The 26,633-nt window shown below is 40.4% G+C and overlaps 1 protein-coding gene across 1 annotated transcript in view; it reads right to left on the bottom strand.

The window, feature by feature from the left end:
• thsd7ab (thrombospondin, type I, domain containing 7Ab) overlaps positions 1–26,633 on the bottom strand; it is a 127,761-nt gene that overhangs the window by 3,696 nt on the left and 97,432 nt on the right. Inside the window, exons 17-27 of the mRNA XM_028425480.1 lie at positions 22,219–22,397; positions 21,785–21,790; positions 21,319–21,452; positions 20,667–20,820; positions 19,105–19,246; positions 14,545–14,660; positions 13,896–14,013; positions 10,591–10,736; positions 9,551–9,725; positions 4,173–4,346; positions 1,726–1,824 (exon numbers count right to left, since the gene is read on the bottom strand). Of these exons, the coding sequence (XP_028281281.1) occupies positions 1,726–1,824; positions 4,173–4,346; positions 9,551–9,725; positions 10,591–10,736; positions 13,896–14,013; positions 14,545–14,660; positions 19,105–19,246; positions 20,667–20,820; positions 21,319–21,452; positions 21,785–21,790; positions 22,219–22,397 (1,443 nt within the window). The remainder of the gene's footprint in view (positions 1–1,725; positions 1,825–4,172; positions 4,347–9,550; positions 9,726–10,590; positions 10,737–13,895; positions 14,014–14,544; positions 14,661–19,104; positions 19,247–20,666; positions 20,821–21,318; positions 21,453–21,784; positions 21,791–22,218; positions 22,398–26,633) is intronic.

Genomic DNA, 26,633 nt, shown 5'->3' with positions numbered 1-26,633 from the left:
TCTTCTTCAACATTAATTCAATTCATTGATGTTTTTGAACATTTACGTATGCACAGACCTCTTAAGACTCCACCACAGTACTTCAGTTGAGTTACAGTCAACTCAATGCAAGGTGTCACAGCCCAGATCATCCCTCCACCACTGTGCTTGACAGTGTGTCTGAGGTGTTTCTGCTGAAATGCTGTTTTGGTTTTCATCAGACATCATGGTAAACATCAAGAGCAAACAAACTGTACTTGTTCAGTCTTCTTCTAATTGTGCTGTCACATTAACACTGAGCATGCTCAGTGAGGTCTGCAGGCTCTGACATGTAGCTCTTGGGTTTTTTTTTTTGTATCTCTCTGATGTTGGGGTGAATGTTCTGGGACGTCCACTCCTGTGAAGATTGACAGCTGTCTGGAATGTTTCCCTCTTGAGAATAATCTTTCTCACTGTAGAACGTTGAACTCCAGATATGTGTTATACAGAGATGAATAGCTGCACATGCTGTTGTCGCCCACCACTTCCACCTCTTATAGAAACCATTCCTTGCTATTCAAAGCCGCGTGTTATATTTCTGACATGTTTAGTGTAAATTTTACCACCTACATAAAACTCCTGCTGATGGTTTAGACTTGCTGTTGAGCTTCAGAGCTACCGCAGCCTTCAGTTTCTCACTTTACAGATAAATTCAGCGACGCTATGTATTATTCAAAATACGGTGGGGTGGCATTTCTGATCTTTTCTGGCTCGATGCCCCTTTAAAAACAGACTAAAGGGAACCTGCAAGGTCCTGTTGTGACTATTTCAACTGTAAAGCAACGGCTTTCCATTTTATCTGGAACTGAAAAGACTTGTTCATCAAGAGAAACAAAAAAAAGAAACAAAAAGGATCTTTTTGTGCATTCAGTTTTCATACAGTAACGTTTGTAACACAAACCAACAAATGAATCCTACAGATTGCCCCAAGCAAACACACACACACACCAATACACATGTATGTGCTCACACACAACCCATTTATCTGTGTAAACAAACACAAAAACAAAAGCAGGGACCTAGGAAATGCTGTCATCATTATCACCTTGTTTTGCTGAATGAGGAAATGGAGGGGAATAAAACCTAATAAGTCAATAAAAAAAATAACACACTAAAATCAAATCATACATTAAAATCTAAAATCTAAATCTTATATATAATGTTAAAAAAAGTAACAATGATGACTCTATACATATGTAGCAGGTTTAAGCTGTCATACACACCAGACACACACACGGCTTTCCTCAACAGGCTTCCCCACTGCTCAACCATTCCAAATGACAGAACATTCATTTAACTCTGTTAGGGTGTAATGATCCCTGGTCTAGTTTTGTTGTATTCCCTGGTTTTCTGTGGTTTTAGGGTAGGTCTGTGTTTATTTGGGCTTGTCGTCTTGGTTGAACTTCCAGTTTTACTTTAAAAAATATTCTCTATATATTTTTAATTTCCTTGTGTGTTTCTTTTACTTCCTCTTTCCATTGTGATTAGCAGCCCCGCCTTATTGTTCCACCTGTGTTTCCTCATCCCTTTCCACTGTATTTAAAGCATGTGCTGCTCTTTTGTGTCCTTCCCTTTGATCCTGTTCTGCTGCAATTTTTGCAATCCATGTTCCTTATGTCATTGGACCACTGCATGATACTTATAGATAAACTTATAACTGTTTTTTCCAAACATTTCCAAAATGTTCAAATAGCCAGAGTTCCTCACCGGTAACATTGAGTCCATCGGAGCGCTGACACCAGGTAAAAGGGCGGGTGGAGTTTGAACGACTGTTGCTGAACCATTTGTACTCGTAACATTCGCCCCCTGAGAACAAAATACAAAAACAATCAACATCTATAAATGCTGTACAGTCTGCTTTGAGCAAGAACCATTAATCTTACAAGTGACGGATTCATAAAGCAGCTGCTAAGTTATGGTAGTATAATAGGCTGCTGTCACATAATATCAGTATCACTGTGCCTCCACAGAAGGGACCAGTTCAATGTTTTAATCTGCAGTAAGAGCTTTGGTTTAACGACTTTCTATCAATGCTATTATGACTTTATCAATATCTCCATCAGTGCAGTAAATGACCATATTTCCCTATGGAGTCCTGTGTAACCAATCACCAGTGTAGCCAATTCAGCCAGCGCAAATGAACAATTTAACCTTGAACAAAAGAGAGATCTATTCTCCACATGCTCGGGTACAGTATCACTGTTCTATCTCCGGCTTTCACAGGGCCATTTGTCTGCGGCTGAGACAGCTTTACCCTTTATATTCTTCACTTTTCTCGTTTCCTTTCTTACTGTCTTTCTTTCTTTCTTTCAGCTGAAGTCGTTTTTCAAATGTGCTTGGTTACAATTGAACCATTCTCCTTGGCCAGCACTTCCCACCATCTTTTTATCAGCCGATTGGAGTTGCACTATGATAGCAATGTGTCTTAGAGGATGGACAGTTAAAGTATTAGCAACGGTTACACAGGAGAGGCATCCATGATACGGATCATGTATACTTAGAAATGGACTATTCTTGCAGCACATATACCAAAGATTGCTTATTTCACTTATTAATGGAAGAAAGGCTGTTTTTCAAAGTCATGAATCCATCTCCAAGATGCTCTGGCTGCAGACCTCCACTGTGGGGACAGTCCCATTCCAGGCTCCATGTCCACTGATTTTTCATTTCAGTTCCCCTTCAGTTTTTTTTCCACTTAATTCAACCACACAACAATATGACTAAAAATTCCCTGAATGTGTAGGAGTTGCCATTTCATTTGTCCATGTGGCATTCAGAGTAGGCCATCTACACTTTCCTCACATAACCTACACACATCCTCAACATTCTGAAAAACAAACTAAAATGGCTCTAAGAGAGATTCTTTCTTATTTTCATCAAGTCATTGGATTCATACACACTGCAGCCTCTGCCAGTTAATTCTCCCATCTCCTGGGAGAAAACCTGCCTTTCTTGAACTCATTCAATTTCCATTCTGCAGTTAAAACCCCTGAAAAGAAAGAAGAAAAGATTTGTCTTTTAATAGTACCACTTGTGTCCTGAATCAGATTACATAGAGAGGCCGTCCATCAGAAACAATAAATGTTAAAACATTTGTTGGACATAAACTTGTGAGAGATATAATAAAGTCATTTTTTATAGTGGCCAAAGAAAAAACCTATTGCTAATAAAAAAACTCAGGAGCTCACACCTGTAGTCACAATTTAATTACCGGTACTGTAATTACTTTTAAGATGCCTACCTACCTGTGTATGGGCATGTGGTGTAAATTTACATTCACAGATATTGGTAGAAGGTTTTTAAGTGGCATCAAGTGTGCAACTGAGACTCAGCTTTGCTTTTATTTTTTTCAGATAAGCCTGACACCACCCCTCCCTCCCCTGTGCCTTAAGTGATGCTGTAAAACCAGGTCAGACTGGTGAAGGCTGTGGTGATGTGTACTATACAGTAGCCAGGGAGGGAGATGTGGATAAGTGGAAGGGGAAGGAAAAGGGATAGGCGGCAAGGATAGATCCGCTCCACCACACTGAGCCTATGGCTACTGTATGTGCCGAGGTTTGGTGGTGGTGATTTACATCCCACGCTGCTCCTAATGGGTGATTAAGTCGCCTGGGGAGCAGCAGAGATCACAGCAGTAAATAAGTGTGGGTGTTCCTATCATTAGGAATTCTGACTCAAGAAAGCCCATCTGGGAGAACAGCAATTGACCCAGTGTGCAGAGGGATAAATATAGTGATGGTACTAGTTAACATTTTGTTTTTCTCAGTCAGTCAGAGTACCAAAACAGGCCAGTGATGAATGTCTTTGGCTGGATTACTGGGTTTCTTTTAGTGTTCCAGTTTCCTCTGACACTCCAAACAGACATGGTCAGAGAGGTGGAAGATCATATAGCCTGCAGGCGTGCTGCTAAATGTAAGTGTCTTTCTGTGTTTTCCCCCTGATGCATTGGCAAGTGCTTCACTATCTGAAATACAACCCGCAGCATGCTTCAGTTCCTTACTGTTGTTCACATTAGGAATATATTGATAAGAAAAAGGATTAAATACTGGACTGCGGCAAGCTGATTTGTATGCCCTGAATGTTTGCTTCTGTTAATTTGTCCAACCTTCTGGCTGGGAGAGGTTGCAGCTGTCATGTTTTTGCAGTGTTCTCACCGGTGCAGGGCTGAGACTCCCAGGCCTGGTCAGGACACAGCTGCAAGTTTTCAGGTTCCTGGGCCAACACAGCTCGCGAGCGGACCTGAACCGATCCAAAGTCGACACCGGCCCCCTTTACGCAGATGCTAACGCATGAGCCCCACTCAGACCACTCCATCAGGTAGCATTCACCTGCAGCAAAGAAGACAAATATGGTATATTATACCATATTTTCAGATATTGTAAAAAAATGGTAGTTCTGAGGTGCTGTCAGATATACAGTACCTCAGAACAACCACAGCAATCAGACACACATTTGCATTCTGGACCATTTAGAGCAGCTTTATAGGGTAAACCAGGAGGCCCGTTAGTGGGGTGTTACAATAGTCGAAGTGAGAGCATGGCCCCTATATATATATATATATATATATATATATATATATATATATATATATATATATATATATATATATATATATATATATATATATATATATATATATATATATATATATATATATATATATATATATATATATATATATATATATATATATATGTAGTTTTGCTTATTATATGTTGTGATTGTGTAAGATATGATAAGAACCATGTGTAATATGTTAATAAGTACCTGATGATCTGTTCAATGCAATGAGGGGTTTTAAACCTTACGACATGGAACAGACACTCTTATTGGATAAATGTTAATACTTAATAATAATAATAATAAATAATTAGTAATAATAATAAAGACATAAAAACTGTTACATTTTTGTAACACTCAAAGTCTGATATAACAAAATGTAAATAAAACTCACCCCCTGTGACATCACATTTCCTTCTCCTTTTTTCTTGAAATGAACAACCACATGACCTGTAAAGTACTGCTGGATGCAGGCTGGTCCTCCTAGTTGTGTTCCGTTTCTTAGTTTAAGACTGAAAAGGTGACAACGACCTGCCAGTCTTTACTGGATCTACATCTAGATTTACTCCAGTGTGTGATCTGTTTTATGAAACCTTACTCACTGATTGAGTGTTTAAGCTCTGCAAAAATATCTGCATTGCAGCTTGAGTGTGGGTGTCTGCAGAGAAAACCAAACTTTGGCAGAAATGTTTTTACCTCTTTATCTATGGATGAGAACAGTTTTATCTGGGTGAGATGTATTTACATATTGTAGCAGGATAGCTGAGGTGCTTTGAAGAGGAAGAGGAGGAGGAAGGTTGGAGATCCAGAGCGGCTTGGTTGTGATCACAGCTGACAACCGCAGCTCATCAAGCAACAGGGGAAATTGAACACGGGTCAAGGGTGGCAGTGCATGACTGTGTGTGTTTGTGTGTGCACCATGTAACCTGCTAGAATTCCCCGTGCTGTACACAAACAGCCTTTGGATTTCCTCCCAAATCACACTACAGTACCTCCCTGCACAGAAAACAGCCTGTGCGTTTGATGGCTGTTTGATACTTTACTGCTCCTACCGTTTGGCAAAAGGGGTTGGACTGGCTTGTTATCTAGGGCACTGATTTTCTTCTCATGGACTGGCGGCCCTTCTGATGAGCTTTTTTTTCCCCAAAATGAGAAAGCATATGCTGCACATACTCTTAAACTATAAAATTCAAACTGCAGTGCTTTTAAATGAGTCATGTGTTTTAAAAAAAGATAACATTTTTCTTTCTTTTTTTTGGATGATGAATGATCAATGATGAGCAGAAATAGACTCATAACACTTTGGAAATGAGCACCACTTTTGTATGTTGTCTTTTGGCAGAAGCGGGAACAATAATCCCCTCCTTCAGGGACTGCTGACTCTCAAAATAACAGATTTATATTTAAGCTGCACTATGTGAAAAAACACATCTCTTATCAGGCTGAATCATAAATTAAAGGTTCAGTTCTCCATCATCTCTTATAGAAATGTTAGCTTTGCCCTATTTACCGAAAAAGGAGTGCTCACCTCTCAATGAGCGAAGCCCGCTTCAGAATATGAGGAGCCGTGTTTGTAGGAGGGGCGGTGAGGTGTGTTGGAGCTGCAAACCTGATGGACACAGTCCAGCTCACCTGTCTGCCTGTCTGCTCTGCTGTACGCCGCAAAGCTACATCAAACCCGGTGGCTGACAAGACTCTGTCACAAAACCTGACAACAACTCATCACACCGACCTTTGAAGTGTTAATCCCATCTGTGAGATTTTTTTTTCCAGAGGAGGATGACATCCTTGGTCCTAACATATTTTTGCACACAGCAGTTCTGAGACATCACCTGTCCATCAATGTGGTCAACAGGCTATTTTGTCTTATTCTTTGTATTGCTAAATAAAAGTAGACACACTTATCTTTTCTGTTTCTTTCAAATAAAAGGCTGTTATTGCTGCAGGAAAAGGACCCACAACTGTGTGATCATAAACACTGATATTAAGATGGGCTGATATTTCTTCACCTGATTTTCCTACAAAATCTGTGACATATAGTTTTTGTTTATAGGTAGGGTACTGCAATTCAATTATGACCGAGCCAGTAATTAAATTGCAAACAAAGGTGGGCAGTGTGTATGTAATGTGTGTGTTCTCACACAGGAACATTGCTGTCTTTTCCTGTTGTTGTTTTTCTGGCATCATGAGGTTTGTATCCAGTGCTTCTCTGTCCATCTGGTGCCTAAAGCTTTATTGTAATGTTACATTCTGTCGCGCTCTCCTTGTTGGCTAGCAGTGTGTGACTCTCCGATGTGGCAGCCTCTTCCTTTTACTTATGTCCAATTCCTCTGCACATCGTCTGCTTTGAGCAGCACAATACAATCACATAAAACATTACTACTAAATCTGCAGACCACTGTGCTATTTATGAGGAAGAGGAAAGAGAAAACAACCTCAGGGAGCACAGAGACCCCCCCCTAATATTCAATGAGCCATTTTGATAAAGACCAATGTGCCAGTGGCCTATGGACCATAATAGATGAATTTGGATAATCAAATAATAAAAAAATGTAAAATACAGCAGTAAAAACTATTACCATGCATCTGTAAAGTGCAAGGTATACTCCATGGTCACATATCATGGAAACCACAACAGATGTCCAGCACAGCATAAAAACCTAATCACTCACCGAGATAAAAAGGTCATCCTGTGCAGGTCGGCTACGGGTGGACTCTGCCAGGTTTGTGGGGTTGTTCCCCACTGAGGCTACCCATGCTGAAAATGTGTGCACACATGGCACACTAACACGCTTTGGGTGGGTGGAAGCATCCTCCAACAGGAGTCTTTATTTCAGGGATGCCTTGTCTTGGTCTGCTTGACAGACTATTACAAATATGATACAAATATCACACAGGCTTTAAAAGTCATACAACAGTGACTGTCCAATCACCAATCAGCTGTAAGCCGGCACAGCAGGTCTGTGGAGGTTTTAGATGTCACCATAGAGTGAAGCTAAACAGGGGGAATTTAGAGCGAGGTGTTTTTTTGTTTTTTTTTCCAAATCACAAAAAAAGACACACGGATTAAACAGTGTGCTGTCACATAAGCTGCTGCAGCTAATAAGCTTAATACCTAATAAGGTAGTCAATTGTCATTTCCAAGGTCAATAACAAAATTATTATTTAACTAAAAACATCACAGGTCACAATAAAACACATCCATCACCCTGTTCTTGTTACGTAAAGGATCAGGAACAGAAATATTTATATTCGTTTTTGGTGCCCACTTGGATTAATAGATTTCTATGTCTGAGATATTGGAACACTCATGGGCACTGATTAGGGTATACTGTCCATATCAACGCTAGGAACCTTAGTCATCAACAGTATGAGTGGATGAAAAACAGGAAGTGGCATTAAACATCTCAGCAATAATATGCTGATGACGTCACAGATGGAACGCGAACCATATTAGAATAAGTCTAAGGCAGTGGTGGGTATTTTCCCATAAAGACAACAAAGGGCCAGTTATAGTGTCTATACTATTTGCCTTCATCTTTTAAAATGGATATTGCAGTAACTGTAATACTACTAAAACCAAAGTATCTACATTTATAAATATACTCATTACAATGCCATCTCTATGGTTGTGTGTGTGTGTGTGTTTGTGAGTGAGTGTGTGCGTGCATATTTTGGATGTGCGCTGTGTGTCCGGGCACACAGGCAGCGAACACGTGAAGTGGAGAGGAACTTTACTGTAACTATTAGTAAATGGAGGGAACCCTTTAAGGGACCCTGACCTGAAGGCACAACGGCTGACAGGGAAAATGTGATTCTTGTATATTTAGAGTTGTCTGAGATGAGTTTGCTTCTGTACCACTATATTTGATGGTGTTTAGATTTAAGAAATTTAAACCAGCGTAATCGGATGAAGCCATCTGACTCTTTGGTTCATGTGAAAAATACTGTTTGAAGTATGTAGAAAGTAGGTCAGAATGAGCCGGATCTTACTGTGAATGTTTCTCAGATTTGTAGACTAACTCAGACCAGTGGTGGAGACTGAAGTTGTAGATAATGTGGCTAACAACTATGTGATACCATCATCACCAAGAGAATGGATCATGGTGCTGAAAGCTCAGATGTAGGCCTCTTGGTGCACTTATACTGTATAGACAGTAGCATATTTAAGGCTCCTTCCCCCTTAATTTACAGCTTACCAGTTATAAATCACATTCAAGTACCTTTGCATTAAATGCAACATATCACTTGCCTTGTGCCATGCCATCTCACATGAGCTGTGCTCATAATCAGCACTGATAAATACTGTTGATCTTTTAATTGCATTTCCATTCATACATGAGGTGCAATATTGCATAATCTACACTATGCAGCAGATGGTTTCAGTGTGGTTGTATCTTCACTAGGAATCTTGCCTTTTTTAAGCCCTTAGGGTTTTTGTTATCTCACCCACACAGATTATTGATTGCCTCCTTTCATACTGTTACACATATACTGTCTGTATATGTGTGTGTTTTAATCACTTTGCTTCTTTGCTATACAAATGGAATCAATGGAATTGTAGGGGTCATTGCTTTCATTTGCCTGTCTGCAAGAGCAGGTGGTCCAGACAGACTGTGTGTACACCATATAAAACAGAAAACAGCTCCTGACAGGGGTGCCTCTGGCCGGACCCAGCTCTTCAGCAAACTAACAATGTCTGCAGGTGGGAGGCTCATGCAGGACTGTCCTCTAACTGCTGCTAGTGTTTTCACAATTTTCCAGTGTCACTCAGTGTGAAGTAAAAAAAAAACGATCTGTAGTGCAGCAGTTTAGTTACAGTTTAGTATATCCGCATAAAGCATAAGTCATAATACAACGCATAATGGTGTTGTGATATAAATCAGCCTGATGTGTCCATCGTGCGGTGATGGGGACAGAATAAGATATGTTTCCCTCCTCTATGACAGACAAGCATAGACAGCATCATTACCTGGACATGGAAGCGTGCATGCCTCCTTCAGTCTGATCTGCTTGTCTCCGTCCACGGCCAGCTCCAGGCTGCTGCACAGCTCCTCGTCCACCAGGCTGCCCTCACCGTCACTGGAGCCATCAGACACGAAGCAGGACAGGTTCCTGTAGCGTGTACCATGTCCACACACCACACTCTGACAGGACGGGGAACATCACAAAAAAGGAAGGGGCGTGGAGTTACCAAGATAAAAGAGACTGTTAATACCAGTAAGCTGAATTTTGATTGTCGATGTGACAGCCTTAAATCATGTTCAAATTCTTTCCTTTGGATTGCTGGTGCTGCAACATTACCATTATTAAATAATTATTAAAAAACAGTTCAAGCTAAAATCAACTGATCATTTTCTGATGTTATTTTCTGATTATTTTAATTTGGGAGAGTAACAGAATAATCACATTTTATTGGAAAAATCCATCTGTGCAGTGTAGAGAATGAAATCAGGCTGCAGCTCCTCTTTGTAAAGATCAGTTGACATAGATGAGAATCTAAATAATTTCTACATAAACATACATTTCTGCAAGAATATGTATAGCATCTAATTATAGATCGATTTAATTGAGGTGAGGTCTGTTTCTCCCCACCAAGCCTCCCCTGTGTCCGTAAAGCAGCAGTTGATGTCTTTTATATGTGGCCTGGTGGCACACAATGCAAAAACTGAAGTATACAGGCTGCCAAACTTCTTGGCAAAGGCATTGGCTTACAGTAATGTATCAGCATTAAAGATACATTAGATTGATTTTCACTGTCCATCTCTCAAAGTAACTGTATGAGCAGGGATTTAACGAGGTTGTTTATCAATACTAAGGACTGCATTATTTTTATGGTGGGTGCTGAGGAAGGGTTCCTGCCTCCCAAAATCCACTTTTTGGATCAAACTGTTGTGCGTATTGATCTTGGCTAAGCCAGGTACCTGTCAAAGACGCTTTTCTTGTAGCTGACAGTCAATAAATATTTAATGTCCCTTGATTATGGGTTAATGCTCTGATGTATTGACATACCTCCACCCGACATTCAGACCAGGAGCTGTACTGCCAGCGATAGCAGGGTCGGACAGGGCATGGCTTCCACTGCTCCATCTGAGAGGGGCACGGGCGGCCGTCGCCCTGAGAGGCCTGAACAACTGACCGTTGCCGCCACATCTTACCTGCAGAAAAACACACGGAAATAACATCATGAAGGAACAGCCATGTATTTTACATAGAAATATTCTACACTGTACGTCCTACTTGAACTTTTGTAGTTTTACTTTATTTTCAATAAATGTACATTTACCACCAAAATCAAATTTTATTTTTTCCATTTTAACCAAAAATATGTTTCTATTGTAAAATATTTTTCCTATCCAAATAAATAGTCTTGGAGATATCAATTGATATCAATTGATATCAATTGATATCAATTGATATCAATTGAGGAGGACACCATTAATGTTTATGAACAGTCACACAAGCATTAGTATTAGTTGTCATAGGTAGATGCATGCTTCCCTCTAAGCTAAAGTGGTCTCAGTCCCATCGTGTCCAGGGTCTGGGTCTATGATCTCATTCTATTGTTGCACCATCGCATCAGTTTTCAAACTGAAGAGTAGTTTAAAACCTAAAGTGCTTAAGCAGCAGGAATTGACACCATGAGACAGGACTTTGCTGATCTCCTCCCTAACCTTAAAAAAATAGTGAAAGCAACAGGACAAAGAGAAAGTGAGATGTAAAATGACTCTGCATGAGATTTTAACTGGGGTCCTGGATGAAGCCCTGGGTGGAGTGATCCTCCACCCAGCCCCACTCTTCTGTTTTTGGACTTTATGGAAATTCTGTATGACCCCCAAAGACAAGAAGATGTGGTTCTTAGCTAGTTCAGATGTGTTATAGATGTGTTTATGTTCTTAAATGTGCAACAGGAAACAAGGCTGTTAACTATACAAACATAATGGAACAACAATACATACAATATTAGTATAATATACTAATATAGAAATGTATTCTAGTTACTAAAAATGCCAAATATGTGTATATTATCCATGCAGTTTCTTAACCTGCTTTGTTGTGTACTACAGGGCAGGGGGGCTGGAGCCTATCCCAGCTGTCAGTGGGCGAGAGGCAGGGTACACGTGCACGGGTCACTGGTCTATAGCAGGGCTGACAGAATAACAACCACTCACACTCACAGCTACAGCACAGGAAGAACATGCAAGCTCCCTTCCACATTTAAGATTAAGATTAAGATTAAGAAACCTTTATTAGTCCCACAATGGGGAAATTGCATTTCTGCAACAGCAGATACAGACAGCAAAGGATAAATTAAGAAAAGATATATACATGATAAAATAAACTACCAATAAAATATAGAATACAATAGAATCAAAAACAGTTAACGTATTTACAGTTATTACACAGGTGAGTGGAGGTAGAAGTGGTCTGTAATTTGAACCAGGAATTTTCTTTGCTGTGACCATTGCACCTGTGGCCAGAGAAACGAACATGTTCCATTTTTATAGACTGAAATATTGACTTTATATTACACTTTCCTGGGGAGGATGGGCTGAGAAAGAGCAACACTGTCTGCTTTGTGCCTCTTATTGATAGCACTGGTGACCATAGTCTGCAGCCTCAAGTTGTAAGTGTATCTGAGTGTAGCTCAGAGGAAAACAGTTCCTGGAGAGACAATTCCACTAAGGTTTTCCCTTGGATGGATAAACAGAACTGCAGGCCACAAGCAAAACATGCAATGTCCCTTTAAGTTTCACTCATGTTCATCCCAATACTGACACTCAGATTTGTACTAGCATGATGGAAGACAAACATCAGTGGGATTGTTGTTTATCTTTTTTGAGCTTTTGCTTTCTTGATGAAACAATACAATCTTGGATGTTCAGGGACCATTGTGTATTACAGCACAGCAGGCATCCATTTCTTTTGTAAACAACTCGTTTTAAATGGATGGGTGTGCATGTTTGTTTTAAACACACTAGATTACTCTTACTGTGCAGTAGCAGCACTCCACTTAACAGAGCAGGATTTTTCTAAATGGACTAAAATTCTGCACTTTTATTCTGACATCTTGATTAGTTCTTGGTGAGTAGAGGCATTTATTCCACATCAATCAGCACAGTCTCTTATATCAATGCGTGACAGACCCTCTAGACCATTTGATTCAAATACAGAATTGATGCTGTGAATTAGCTCAGAGAGTGGCCTTCACACACATTTCAAACTACAGACTACGTGTTTAAAGCCGCCTACTCCTTCAATTTTCACAACCCTCCATTTGTTGCATATCCCACTTTCATTTTCACATATCAGCTCACCTCAAAATACACCTTTGCCAACCTACAACACCTTTCAACACATAAAACACAAACCAGCCTTCCCACTCACTCACACACCAACTGTACTACTACCACCTCATATCCTATTCCAACTAGAGAACCACCCACACACACACATACACACACATCAAATAAGGTCCCCTCTCGCTCTTTTAGCCTTCTTTAAACTTTTATCGTATTCCTTGTGATTTACCAACCACTGCAGTAGCTCCTCTTCTTCAAAGCACTCCCACAGCCCCGAGGAACAGGAAGATGCACAGTAATGGGACAGAATCAATTGTTTGAACTACCGGAACAAGAACCGGACAACAGAGGACAACATTTTTACCGGTCATTTGGCATGACTCTAACACAATAGATTTCTCCTAAATAAACACTTCCTCTGGTTTGCTTTTTGTGAGTTTTTCTGGTCAAATGCCTCCAGTGGGAGCAGGAAGTGTTAGATACAGGACTTTGCTGAGCATGCATGTTTTAACTCCACTTATTCACATGCACCGAAAACTGTTGATGTCTTCTAAAATACAAAAATGACTACACTATATGTGCTTTTTAAAGCATAATGTATGCAGGCACCCTCGGAGCAAGCTACTTCACGATCACAAATTTAACACTAGGGCCTGCAAAGTGCATCTACAGCCTTTTAACACTGGTCATTGATTTTCCTTTGTTGTTTATACACATATTTGGCATGTTTGGGATCTTCTCTAGAATGTACAATATGCTTCTTTGGGTTGTAGCAATGACTGGCTTCACAAAATGCAATGACAAGAACAACAGCAGATGACTGAGGGAAGACTAACCCCATTAGAAATAAATCCTCGCTGCCTGTTGCAAATTCAAGTGTAATGCGATTGACTGTTTGCCATCAAGACAGTGAAGTGAGGTAGCTCAGTTTGGCTGGATTCTTGTTCGTGATCAGTCAGGTTTAAGATTTTGGATTTGACTAATTGCTGGATGGCATCATGTCAGGGCTCTTACCTTCTAGTCCACAGGTCTGTGAACACTCTGACCAGGACGACCACTCCGACAGCTGACAGTTGACGGGACACTCGACCACGCAGGAGATGTTCATCTGCCACTTCTTCTCCAAATTCAGCTGCAGAACACATGTTCAGAACGATGATACGCTCATCAAATCATTCACATCACAGGTGAGTGCAGCAAACCCAATCTGTCACTGCCAGACAGCAGCTTGAACCCTAAGCACTGCAATTCCCAGAAGCCTTTGTTTCTGCAAAAGGGCAGACTGCTCGGCAGCATCAGGCCGGCAGAGCTAGGCTGTGAAAGCTTTTCTGACACAATGTGTTTTTGTGAATGAGCCAGATGATAAAGTGGGCCAAGGGTTAAATAGCTGTGGGGACGGCTCTGCCGTAGCCTGCCGGCTACAATTACACGGAGCCAAGACATATTATGAATGAATAAAACACTCAGCCTGAAGCCATGACAACAATCTCTGCATGGGAATACTTCTGAATATTTCATGTTGCTGTGGGCCTAATAGTACCGAAAGGGCACAATAATCTACTTTAATGAGTGATGTGATTATGTCATAAAGAAAAATTAGACTGTCAAAGGAAAACTACTGAAAGTCAAAAGAAACTACAATGTAGGTAGAAAAAGGTCTCACCTCCTCACAGAATTTAATATCAACAGATTTGCCGTCACTGCGAACGCAGTCCAGCATCCGAGTCTTGATGCCACTCCCACACACGGCGTTAGGACTTAGCTGACAAGTACTCCAGTCTGAAGAGACACAAAGTATATCCACACTTTTATTTTTGGATGTGCACAAACATGGCAATGTTATCACAAAGACCAAATTGATCAACATCACAGAGGCCCATGGGTGTCAGGCCGAAATTACTAATGACACAGACAAATCCTCCGACTTCATACGGGTCACATAATGATGCACGGTAACACCACATTCGTTTTATTTCTGAGCATCACGGGTTGACTTTGTTCCACTGAAACAGCTGGAGGGAGCTGTGGTGTTTCAGTAGTTGATAATCATGTGTGGGCTCATCACTATAAATAACCCCAGAAGCTGGCTTTAGTTATTTTCCAGTCTTTTTTCCAGTATTTTTGTCTAAACAAAAACACCTTTCAAAAGTAAAATTCAGAAAGAAATTTACAGTTGTGTAAACCAACTGACTCTGCCCACACCTTTAATTTCCACCAAGCTCAAACTGTCTGAAAGATGGCCTCACATTGCATAGAATACTGTATGAGGTGTTTCTGCTGACATGTGTTTGGTTTTCAGCAGACATGGTGCTGAACATTAACCAAACAACTCCTCTCTGGTCTCATGTGTCCATAGGACATTGTTCCACAAGTGTTGTTCTTTGTTCAGATGCAGTTTAGTGAACCTCAGTCCTGCTTCTATGTGCACCTGCTGTTCATCAAGAACTGATGATCAGCAGCACCTGATGCAGCTCACCTTGAATCTTATGGAAGCAGAAGGGGCCTACTTAGTATTGCCCATATGTTTTTTTTCATTTTTAACAGCAGGATTTTGAAAACATTTTACAAAAAACATCAAATTCATTTCTACTCAGATGTCAAACATGACTGAAGAACTTGTCAACTTTTCCTTAAAATGGTTCTTCAGAAACCTTTGCATGACAGACATCTGTCCATGATTACATACATTCTGTGGATTCACCATGAAGTCTGTGAAAGAATGGTATATAATGTAATACACACATATATATATATAATATATATTTCTAGTTCTAGTTAATCCTAGCATTCACCCAACACATCACCTGCCAACACACAACTTTACCACACATACAAAATGTTTACCAGGGTGTTGATTTTACCACCCTCAGTGCAAGAAGAGCTGTAAGGCAGGTGAGGGGAAGTCATCATTTAGTGATGGAAGCAGGAGCGGAAACATTTTACTCTGCCTCTGTACTTGGATCAGATGTAGCAGGATGATGTGGCGGGACAAAACATGAGGAGACGCTGTTCAAATGCTTCGGCTGTCACACAGTCTTTAGACTTCAGTATGAATAAATCACAAGCAGTGAAAAGACAGGGTGAACAAACCACTGCATGTTTCCTCATGTTACTTTAAAGGTTGCTTGGTTTTATATACTGTGTGTACAGTTTGTTGAAGCAAAAAGGACTGCGGCTCTATAGGAAATATCAATTAATTTTAAGATTTCTGATTTGGTGTATTGACACAGTTCAAATTAATTACCAGTTATATTGCTGACACCATACAATTCTCAAGCAATCAGAGCACTGTATGTATATAGATCATATACATGCTATGCATACAAATGAACTCCTTTAGGCTTCTCGATGACTCAGCAGAATAGCGGCGGGCCTTTTATTTGCCTTACTGTAAGTTTGACTTCAGCTCATTACCTTTGTAATGTTGTGTATTTCTCCTGTTACTGCCTAAAATCTGTGTTTAGTTTGTTGGAGTCAGACCTTTTAAAGCCTCTGAAGGTCACTGTCAATAACAGATGAGTACTTTGTCTGTAGAAAGGTCATGCAAGGTTTCCAGCAGCTCACTTAAATCATATAAATCTGGATGCCATTAGTATCCTTTTACTAGTATTGAGCTGCATGTTCTGATCTCCGCTTCTTCTCTTAAGCTTGAATTACTGCCAACCACCAATCAGGATCATGTAGTGCTTGTTTTAATGCTACAATGCCGTAGTAAATTTCACCTCTTCCACTTTGTATATATTATCACAGTGACCTTTGGCTCCTGAAATGTAATCTGTTCATCAGTTTGAGATGGGACAGTGCACTGAGAAGTAATTTCCTGTGTCTGTGTCACATGGACCTTACTGTTGCAAAGAGGTGAACATGATCTTAGATCTTGAACAATTCTCCACCTCATCTATTGGAGTACAGTCTCAGACTGGTTACTTAAGCTATCATGTATTTAGCAAAAATAAAGCCAAAAAAAAGAGGTGTGGACAAGTTTGTTTGAAGGGTTACCTTCAAACTAACCTAGACTTTTCTGTCTGAAAAGCACATGGAAGGAGGACTGAGGCAAGCACGGTGGTGGAGGGATGATGATTTGTGCTTGTTTTACAGGCACAGGATCTGGACCCCGTGCAGTCATTGAGTGGACCATGAACTCCTGTTCTAGAGACTAATGTGAGTCCATCTGTCTGTTAAAGCTTGGTGGAAATTAGGTCATACAACAGAACAATGATCCAAAGCTCAGCAGCTAATCTACATTATATGACCGAGGTTTCGGATGGTCTAGTCCAAGACCAGACCTCAATCCAAGTAAAATACTGTGGTAGGACCTTAAGAGGTCTGTAAATAAGTTAATGTTGAAAAACCTCAATGAACTGAATTAATGTTGATGAAGAATGGACCAAAATTCCTCCACAATGTGAGACTGATGAAGTCATACAGGAAACCATTACTTCAACTACTACTACTGCTAAAGGTTACAAGCTACAAGCTAAATCATTCTTTTTTCCTTTTTGGCTTCATTTTTGCTACATAAACAACATCACAGTGAAAATAGTTATGTTGTTGTTTGTCTGTGATTGTATTTGCCTTATACTGAGACACACACTGATCAGATGATTTTGTGTTGTGTTTTTATACAAAAGATGTAGAAAGAGGAAGGATGAGAACCTCTGCACAAGACTCTAAACTGTACAGTATGTAAACATAGATATATGCTTCATAAAAAGCTTTCCTGGGAGGCTGGTTTGGCCTCTTTGCTGTAACAACCCTGCTGCAGATGAGGCACAACACCTTACACGTCAAAGTGTATCTTTGCTTTAGTCTATTCAAATGCATGTGCCAAGTTGTCAAAATGCCATTAAATGCTTTTACTGTGTTCATAAGCATGAGACAGATAGATGGGCACCTAAAACATAATCCTTCTGGCCTCACCTGTCACCGACGCAATGGCATAAAAATACCAAGGACTTAAAATAAGTTTCTCAGTTTGCACCAGAAAAATTCTGAACACTGCCTCCTTAAAAATGACTTCTGTGAAGAGCAAAGACAACATTTTATTCCAGACTGAGGGTGCCACTGCCTTTAAACAACCACAGTGTGAATGCTATTGTTTTTTTTTTTTTTTTTTTTTTTTTTTTTTTTTAAAGGGCCCTCTGCAACAACAGTAAGGCTGAGGTATCACTCATGAAGTGTGCCAGCCACTGACAAAGATGAGTGGCTGTTTTTAGCTGCAGTGTGCTCGTTTGCAAGCTCAACTCGGGGAATTGTGTGTCTCTTTCTGCCGAGGAGCTTTGTGGCACTCTGGGGACTGAAAATAGGTGAGATTGCAACAAGAAAGAGCGGCAGCAAGAGATGGAGAGAAAGACGGGAAGAAACAGTGCAGGAAGAAGAGAGCTTTATCCAATAATAATCTCTGTTTGTATATTATGTACATATACCCTGGGATGCCTGCATGCCACTGTGAACCCAGCAGTAGGGGATTATATGTCAAGTCTCACGGTGCAGCAAAAAAAGGGAATGTAGGTGGGCTGGTAAAAGAATGTGAGGCAGCAGCAACACAAACAACCTTAATGGAACACACAACAGTGCCAATCTCTATTTTTTTAATTGAAAATGTTTCCAGAATAAAATGTGAAAGAGTCACCCCTGTGACATGTGATGTGGAGGTGTGATATCCTGTGGATTAGAGAGGGAAGTGTGAGCCAGCTTAAATTTCAAGTCATTTAAAAATGAATTTTCCGATCTGAAGCCTCACCACAGACATGTCAGCGAGCAAGACATTCAGTGGCCAGCAGCCAAATGTTGTACTAGCACTTGGCATCTCTGAGACTTTACTAGTTTTAGCTGCAGGGATTCTAACACAAACAAAAATCAACCTTTTATAAGGGGAGCTAACAAAGAAATATAAAGCTTCCATCAAAAAAACTGTGAGCCGGACTTTCATTGTTATTACACAAAACCCTGCAAGGTCTGAAATGACCCTACCAAAGAAACAAATGTCATGAGACTGGTGAAAAGGGATAAATGGTGATTTATTGATTCCTGTTAAAACTGGTCTTATTCACAGTCGTGTTTTAAAAACATCCATTTAAAGGGTTGTTTTTGTATCTGTGAATGTTCAGGTAAGAAACCTGATGCAAAGAACAGCCCAGAAAACAAGCATACAGCTCCACATTATCCTGACCACACAGAAGACTGAGCCACTCCTGTGGGCAGCATTTAAGCTTTGCTTTACCTGTGATGTTGTAGAAGTAGTTGAAACAGTTGAGGTTCAGGCTGCACGGCTCCTTGTCAATCGTGTCTGGACACTGGCGTCCCACGCCGGGGGATCGAAGGGTGTATGCCGCCCGGACTCGACTGTTGGTTCTGGTACATGGCTGGAACAGAGACTTCCCATTAAACGCTGGAGCTTTAAAAACGCATAAATAATTCAAGAAATTATAATCCTCCTTTCCACTTATTGCTGCTCCCTGTGGGGATATCATAGTATATCACCAAAAAAATTAAATAACGGAAGCAACTTTCTTGAATTCTATTGTTCTCCTGCATTAAATGTCTGAAACAGATTCTACTGTACGTGGTCATTGCTTGCAGAGCAGAGAGTTGGGGGAGAAAATGACAGCCGTTTGAATATCTCCATCGCTGGCACCATGAATAAAACATGTGAGAGGCCCTGCTGGTGCCACTGCAGACTCCATGTCGAGATTGGAATTGTGGGAAGTCAGTGCGCCAGGCACTTTGGGAGAGAATGGGATGTGATTAACAATGGGCAGGGTGCTGCTGTGAGAACAGCAGGTGAAACCAGAGCATTTAAAGCACCTTTTTACCATAATTCAAAGGTGTCAGAGGCGGAAGAGCTGAACAAGATGTTCTGACAGCTTACAAGTTTCTGCAAAACTGTGTGTGTGAGTGCCATGATGAAAATCAGTTACTGTCTCTTTACTAGACTCAAATTGCAAAGTCAACTTGAGATGGAAGAGGTTTCAGTTCAGGATGTGTGGGGGCAGATTCTAAAAATATAGAAAAGATATAGTCATCACTGATATTTATCAGCTGTGGAGAATATTTTTTAGGGGTGCATTACAAGACATTACAAGACGTGTATCGGCAGGTATTGGCCTTATTGGCTATGGGCTAATAAGCAAGACATTAGCAATGGCAAATTCCATTGCATTTGTGAGCATATAAATGGACAAGTATGTTGATGTTTTTAGTGTCGTGTCACTACACATTTGATTAACAAGATGATGAATTTAATACATTTATTGTTCAATAGGAAAGGCTTATTGTGAAAAAAAACATGTATGTTATATATCAACATCAGAAATCAACTAAAAGCAGCTAACCGTAAGTGGCAAATTTAGATATCGGACCCCATAAGTCACTGACTTGCTGCTAAAATACGTGCAGGTGTTGTGTAACCAAATGTAAGTTGGGAAACTGCTCCTGAGTTCTGGGTCTTTTATCATAAATCATCTTCCTTCCCTGCTGAATGCACAGTGAATACAGTGTAATATAGGTGATATATAAGCCATTTTTTCTCCTGCTACACAGTTCATATATCTCTTTTATTCCTCCTTGGTGGACAAGAAATAACCCGTTGACAAAGATTCACACACTGCTCACAATAATACGGTGTGGCTGTGCTTTGAAACCTCAAACCTCAGAGAAAATATTTCTGACAAGAAAAAGATGTCAAGATAAATCTCAGAGGGCTTCATAGAAGCCCGATGTTCCCATATCTACTCTGGGCCAGACAGCTGAGCTGCCGCTTTCTGATCATGCTCCAGCTCTCACCAGGCTGCAGCGGCTCCAGGGACCCCAGTCGTTGAGGACGCAGTCCTCCGGGCAGGGCAGCCGGCTCTCCCTGGCCCCCAGGGGCATCTCCTCTGGGTCGCAAAGGTAGTCCTCAACGGACTCAGATGGGCCGTCTACGGTATTGAGCATGCACCTGTGGGACCATGCAAGAAGCACTGAGTTTAACCTTATTTGATAAGTTCTAATCTATTTAACCCTGTAAAAGGGGGGGGGGGGGGGGGGGGGGGGGGGGGAGGACACCTTTTTCAACAGACATATACAGATATAGCACAACACACTATTGTTGACCAGTGTGCTTTGTTTTTCCTAAACAGAACAATTTCAATTTTATTTTTCAATCAATGCATGTTAATGAATGTACATGAAATATATTAAGCAAACACGCCAATTGTAGCCTAATTTGCATCCGTTGTCCCTCAGCAACAACCTTTAGGTAGGACTGAAACTATTTCCAGCTCTGACTGTGGGCTGTCTGCCAGACAAAACGTCTGTGCACATTAACTCTTGTCTGTGTTGCCTTATGTGACAGGCATCTCTGGCATGTTATAAACCAAAATCTATTATTCTTGAGTGTATGAAACAGAGGATGTGTATTGTCTTTATTTACAATGCTTATCGGGTTGACACATACCTGACTTTTCTGGTCTGGACGCCTTCCCCACAGTTCTCTTTCAAATCCACGTTGCTGACTTTCCACACACTCCACGGCTCTGCCACCCACACGTACTGATTACAGTCACTCTGACATGGCACCACCTCATACACCTGAGGACACCAGCATAATACATGTTTAGAGCTGCAAATCAAATCAGAGTATCTCACTGACAGCTGTGGTGAGAAAGAAGCAAAAAGTGACCTGCACTATATTTTTTATAAATATTACATCCTAGCCATGCAGGTTTGTCAGTTACTAATACCCTATGACTCTTTGGCTCAGCTTTCTGAGGTTTAACTCGACCAAACAAGATTATACTGCTTCCCTTGAGAAGCTCTGGCCTGCTTTACTTCCTTGTTTACTGATGTCAGCGACCCGCTGACATCGGTGACATTTCACATTTGTGACCACAGTACAAACAGCTGAGGAAAGCAGCTCTTACCTGGGCCTGTAGCAATGAGTCACATCCAGGGTGCGTTGGAGTGGATAAAAAAAGACAGATGGATTAATGAGCACATGCCAACTGTTCATATAGTGCACAACCTATGATTAATACACAACATTCAGGGGGGACATAAGCAGAAAAGCCTCCAGCATAAATACTTGAATTAGGAAATACACACATACACACATGTCCAAGCATGGATCAACACAACCCTAATCTGCATCTGCAGATACTCACAGGCCTGGGGAGGGTTTCATTTTTGCAAATCATGGAAGTTTTAAGGAATACACAGGCATATGTGGGAGCTGCTCGGCAAAAAATGAGCGGAAGCTAATGGAAAACTCTGCTGCCTCAAGTTTATTATTCATTAATAATTCAATACGTTGGATACAAAAAGGACACAGCACCACAGACTCCTTAAGAGTACCTACCTGGTTTATGTGGTCCAGTTTGGGACAGGGGCGCCCACCGTTGTAAGGTTTCTCTCTGAGCCATTTGGAGCGAACTTTGACTCCGCTCCCACAGGACTTGCTACAGCGTGACCAGTTGGACCATTCACTGAGTTTACAGTCTGATGGACAGGGGATGATGCACGCCTCCTCTATATAACCTGAAAGGAGAGCAACAGGAGGTGGAGGAGTTAAATTTGTGACCTGAAAACTGGAATGATTATTTATTTTTTTATTTTATTTTAGATACTGTATTAATCCCAGAGGGATTGCGCCACTGTTAATTTCATGTTCTGCTCGACAAATTATGTGGGCAGCATTGTGTAGTCCAATGATTTCAAGAGGAAAAGGTGATACCAGTAGAGTGGCACCCTCAGGTAAGTAAGTTCTTATAACACAATCTTAAATCCAAATAATTTAACAAAGGACTATTAGACGTTAAGATGCCTTTAAACACTTGCTGGAGAAAATACAGAGCTAGAAAGAGCCCTGTAAACTAAACCAATACCTCACAAATGCACCTATTGATTTTCAGCCCTGTGGAATGAAAACAGCAGCCGTATTCAAAGGCCCAATTTCATGGTCTGACATATAAAGTGTGAAACATACATGTGCCTGGCAGCAAGTGTCATTATTTCAATCCATTTCTGAGCAGCTCACAGAGTCACAGTCAACAGAGTGCTGTTTTGATTTCCTCTGTTTTCACCCAAGTCCAGCTAAGTTTCAGTCAAACGTGCCAAAGAAGATTGTTCTTCTAAACCACTTTTTCTTCTTGCACTTGCTCACAGGAAGTCTGTTCAGCTCATAGAACCTATACGTTTCTGCCTTCTCTAACAGCACCGGGCTGTAAATCAGTTTAGCCTTTGATTAAGAAAATCGATGGGGTGAATGAGCCGGGAAAGCGGAGCATTTCACTGGGTGTCTAACCACTTTCCTGCTCTGATGTGGGCTCTTTCAGTCTGCTGTGCCTTTTCAGTGAGAGACCTGTGGTGGTACACTAAAAAAAACACGCTTCCCATGATTTCAGAGGTATTTCTCACAGGCTAGGCAGTTCTTATGCATTACATTTTTTTCAATAAAAGGAGTTTTCTCACTTCCATTTAACTTGGGAAACATCTCCAGTTGTGGCAGCCCCACGCTGAGCTGCTGCGTACAACATCTCCTATTCACTGCTGGACACTGAGCTTTGCTGAAGCAGCAATTTCTTGTTTAGTGTTTATTCTTCTTTTCTTCAGCATTCCGATTTTTTATGTTTATGTTAAAACTTGAACCAACATTTAGGATGTCACTGTTTAGCAGGCATAGCTGCCATGTGATGGCATGTACAGTCCTGTTCAAAAGCAGAGTTCCCACTCTTTTAATTCTATGTTTGTTGTGTAAAAAGAGAATTAGAATTAGGCAGATATAACTTCAGGCAAACAACAACATATTTGTCAAAGTACTATAAATTATTTAGCAAATATGAAGCAGAAAAGAAAAGAAAACATATTCAATGTATATTCAATCCCCTCTTACTGCTTCCATAGGATTTAATTGTGTGAGCTGCAGCAGGTGCTGCTGATGATCAGTCCTTGATGAATTGATCATCAGCAGGTGTACAGCATTCAGGTGTTAACCCTTGTGCACTAAAAACACTACCCATTCTTAGGTTTGGGACAAAAACATTCACTAAATTAAACTGCTGTAGATCAAATACATATTTTTTTTCAACTTTATTTTTGTTTAAACCTGTTGACCAACCTCAGTTCTTAACAACTAAATATATATTTTTTTTAAATTAAGGATTTCAACATTTTAATTGTTAAATTCATATATGATGCCACTGAATTATAGAAAAATAAAACTAATGTTCAATATAAAAAGTGATTGTGGACTGGATTTGTGTTTTTACCCTTTTATTACCTTTAGCTTGATTTATTTTTGTTTGCAGATGTTTTTCTCCTATTGACAATGCAAATTGGCAATTCCACTTTTATGAGTGCCACATAGACTTCAATAAAGAGAGCAAAGGGCCACAGTTTATTAAAAATAAATAATAGGATAAATTGTAAACTACTAAAACTAGTATCTACCTTTATACATGTACTCTGTAAAAAATGATCTCAATGCTCACACACACTTCTGCCTGACCTCCTTACTTGCTGGTGATCTCTGATTCTAGATCAGCATCCCTACATCCTCACCTCCCTGAGGTTCAGCTTGGCTCTGAAGTAGCTTCATCACCTCTGACCTCCCCACCGCCAAGTCCAGCCTCTCTAAATCCCTGACGCTGTCACCTGGAAGTTCACTCAGTGCAAATGACTCACCACCTCAGCGTGCAGTTCACTTACAGTCCAATAAATATAAACTTGTTACACATCTTGACTTCTTTGGGAGGCAGTTGGGCCAAGTCCAGCTAAGAGATCATTCCTGCCAGCTTTGGCGGGCAACTCTACTCTGGAACAAGCTTCCACTGTTACCAACACAACTGCTACTCCTCAGGAATACAAACCTAAAGATAATTGGGGTATGAACTAAATTTCCACTAGAAATAGAAAACCTTCTACTTATCAGTCATTTTAACACACTAAAACACTGTTATAAAATCTTGTTGGCAGGAAACCAACAGGAAATCTAAAGAAGCATACTGTCAGGATGTTTCATCTTGAAAGAGACAAATTGATGCAAAAGACAAGACCATAATGAGCAAAACATTGCAAAAGACTGATGATCTGTTTGTGAAACTATGCCTTATTCTATAACCTCTATGATTCAAACTTTCTGAACTCTGTCATATTTTTGATTTTTTTGAGTCATTTAGGTCAATAGGTCCCAAAGATAAGGACAAGATTTACTCCATGTGTCTTACTGGCATATTTGGTTTACCTATTAAGCAAGCACATGAAACGAGAACTGCTGGACTAATGTTTTCTTCCTGTTTACATGATTTCTTCCAGTCATCCAGCCAGGGATCATGTCCGTCTGGGCCTCTATAGCATCAGTATTTAAAACCAGATGCCATGTCTGACAGATGGTTGGGTGAGAAGCTTTACATGATTTTTTTTCTCCATTAAATCATCTAATGTTACTGTCTGATTTTTTACCTATTACACAGACTGCATAGCAGCCGTCTCCATGGCAACGGAGACCTGCCTAATCCCTGAGTGCTCTGAAAAAATAACTGCTGAGGTTAAAAAAAAAATCATCCTAGGCCAGAAGGACCCTTTGATGCTCTTTGTTAACCCTATCAGACATTGACCATAGTGGTCAAACCTCCTAACATAAGCTCAATTATATGGCACAGGCTCTCAGCATGTTTCTCCTATTATTACAAATATGGGTCACCTTGCACCAACAAATCTGTTCACAACAGTACTGCTCAAGTTTACAGGTCCTTGGCAAGAAGCTTGTCCTTAAGCTTTACCCTTTACGGCTTCCTGCAGTGACTACATTCCCTCCTTCTTTACCACATCCTGCTAAGATGAGGCCAAGTCCCCCTGAGCCATCCAGTCATATTAAGTCACAGTGAAGGTCAAAGCATCATGGGTCGCTTATACTCATAAAGATAAGAAATATATCAGTAATGTCAAATGTATATAGGACACAGCAGAGGACTGATTCCCAGATTTTCCCTGACAACACAACCTTTAACACAATATAGGAATTGCTGCCAACTCCAACCACTTAAATTGTTCTGTTGTGTTGCACAATTAAATTGATTTGTTAAGTGGGTACATTTATATCTTGTTGCATTGTTTGTGTACTTGGACTATTGAAAGTATAAATAAATATGGATGAAGCCACTGTGAGGTTGGCTTCATCCATCGCTGTCACTATCTTGGCAGCATCTACCTCCACCTAACTCCTTTTTCTTTTAAGAAAAGAAAATTTGTGGTACCGTGTGATGTGTAACAGCCCCAACCTGCTTGGACCGCTCCCTTAATTATGATTATCTAAAGGGCTTAGAATATATCTGCTGTATAGTTGATGAAGGACAATCAAGCTGAGAAATGAAGACAACATGGAAAAACTGATCTACGTGTTAAAATGTCCAACTTTATAGCACATGTTTGGTCTTGATAGATAACTGTTATGACTTAACTGATAGAATAGATAGGTGATTTCTCACCCACCAGCTGTCTTAGCTGAACTTGCTTTGCCCTTATTTGGATCAATCTGGAGTTAAACTAAGGCCAAGAAGACAATGGCCAGTGCCCCCCACACTGACCTTCTTTATTTAACCTCTGTGATAATATACACAAAACTGTTGTTTAGTTAGTTAATAGTTGGTCACTTGAGTCCATCCCTGTCTATATGGATTAACTGCAGGACATTTTTTTAGTCGTGGAAGAAGCTGCCATCATAACAATTGAGACTTTTTATAATGACAGACCAGCACAACTTCACTCAATATACTG

The sequence above is a fragment of the Parambassis ranga genome, chromosome 16 (assembly GCF_900634625.1).
Source record: "Parambassis ranga chromosome 16, fParRan2.1, whole genome shotgun sequence".
NCBI classification, from domain to species: Eukaryota; Metazoa; Chordata; class Actinopteri; family Ambassidae; genus Parambassis; species Parambassis ranga.
Note: the sequence above shows the minus strand (reverse complement) of the source record. Positions and strands in the feature narration are given on the sequence as shown.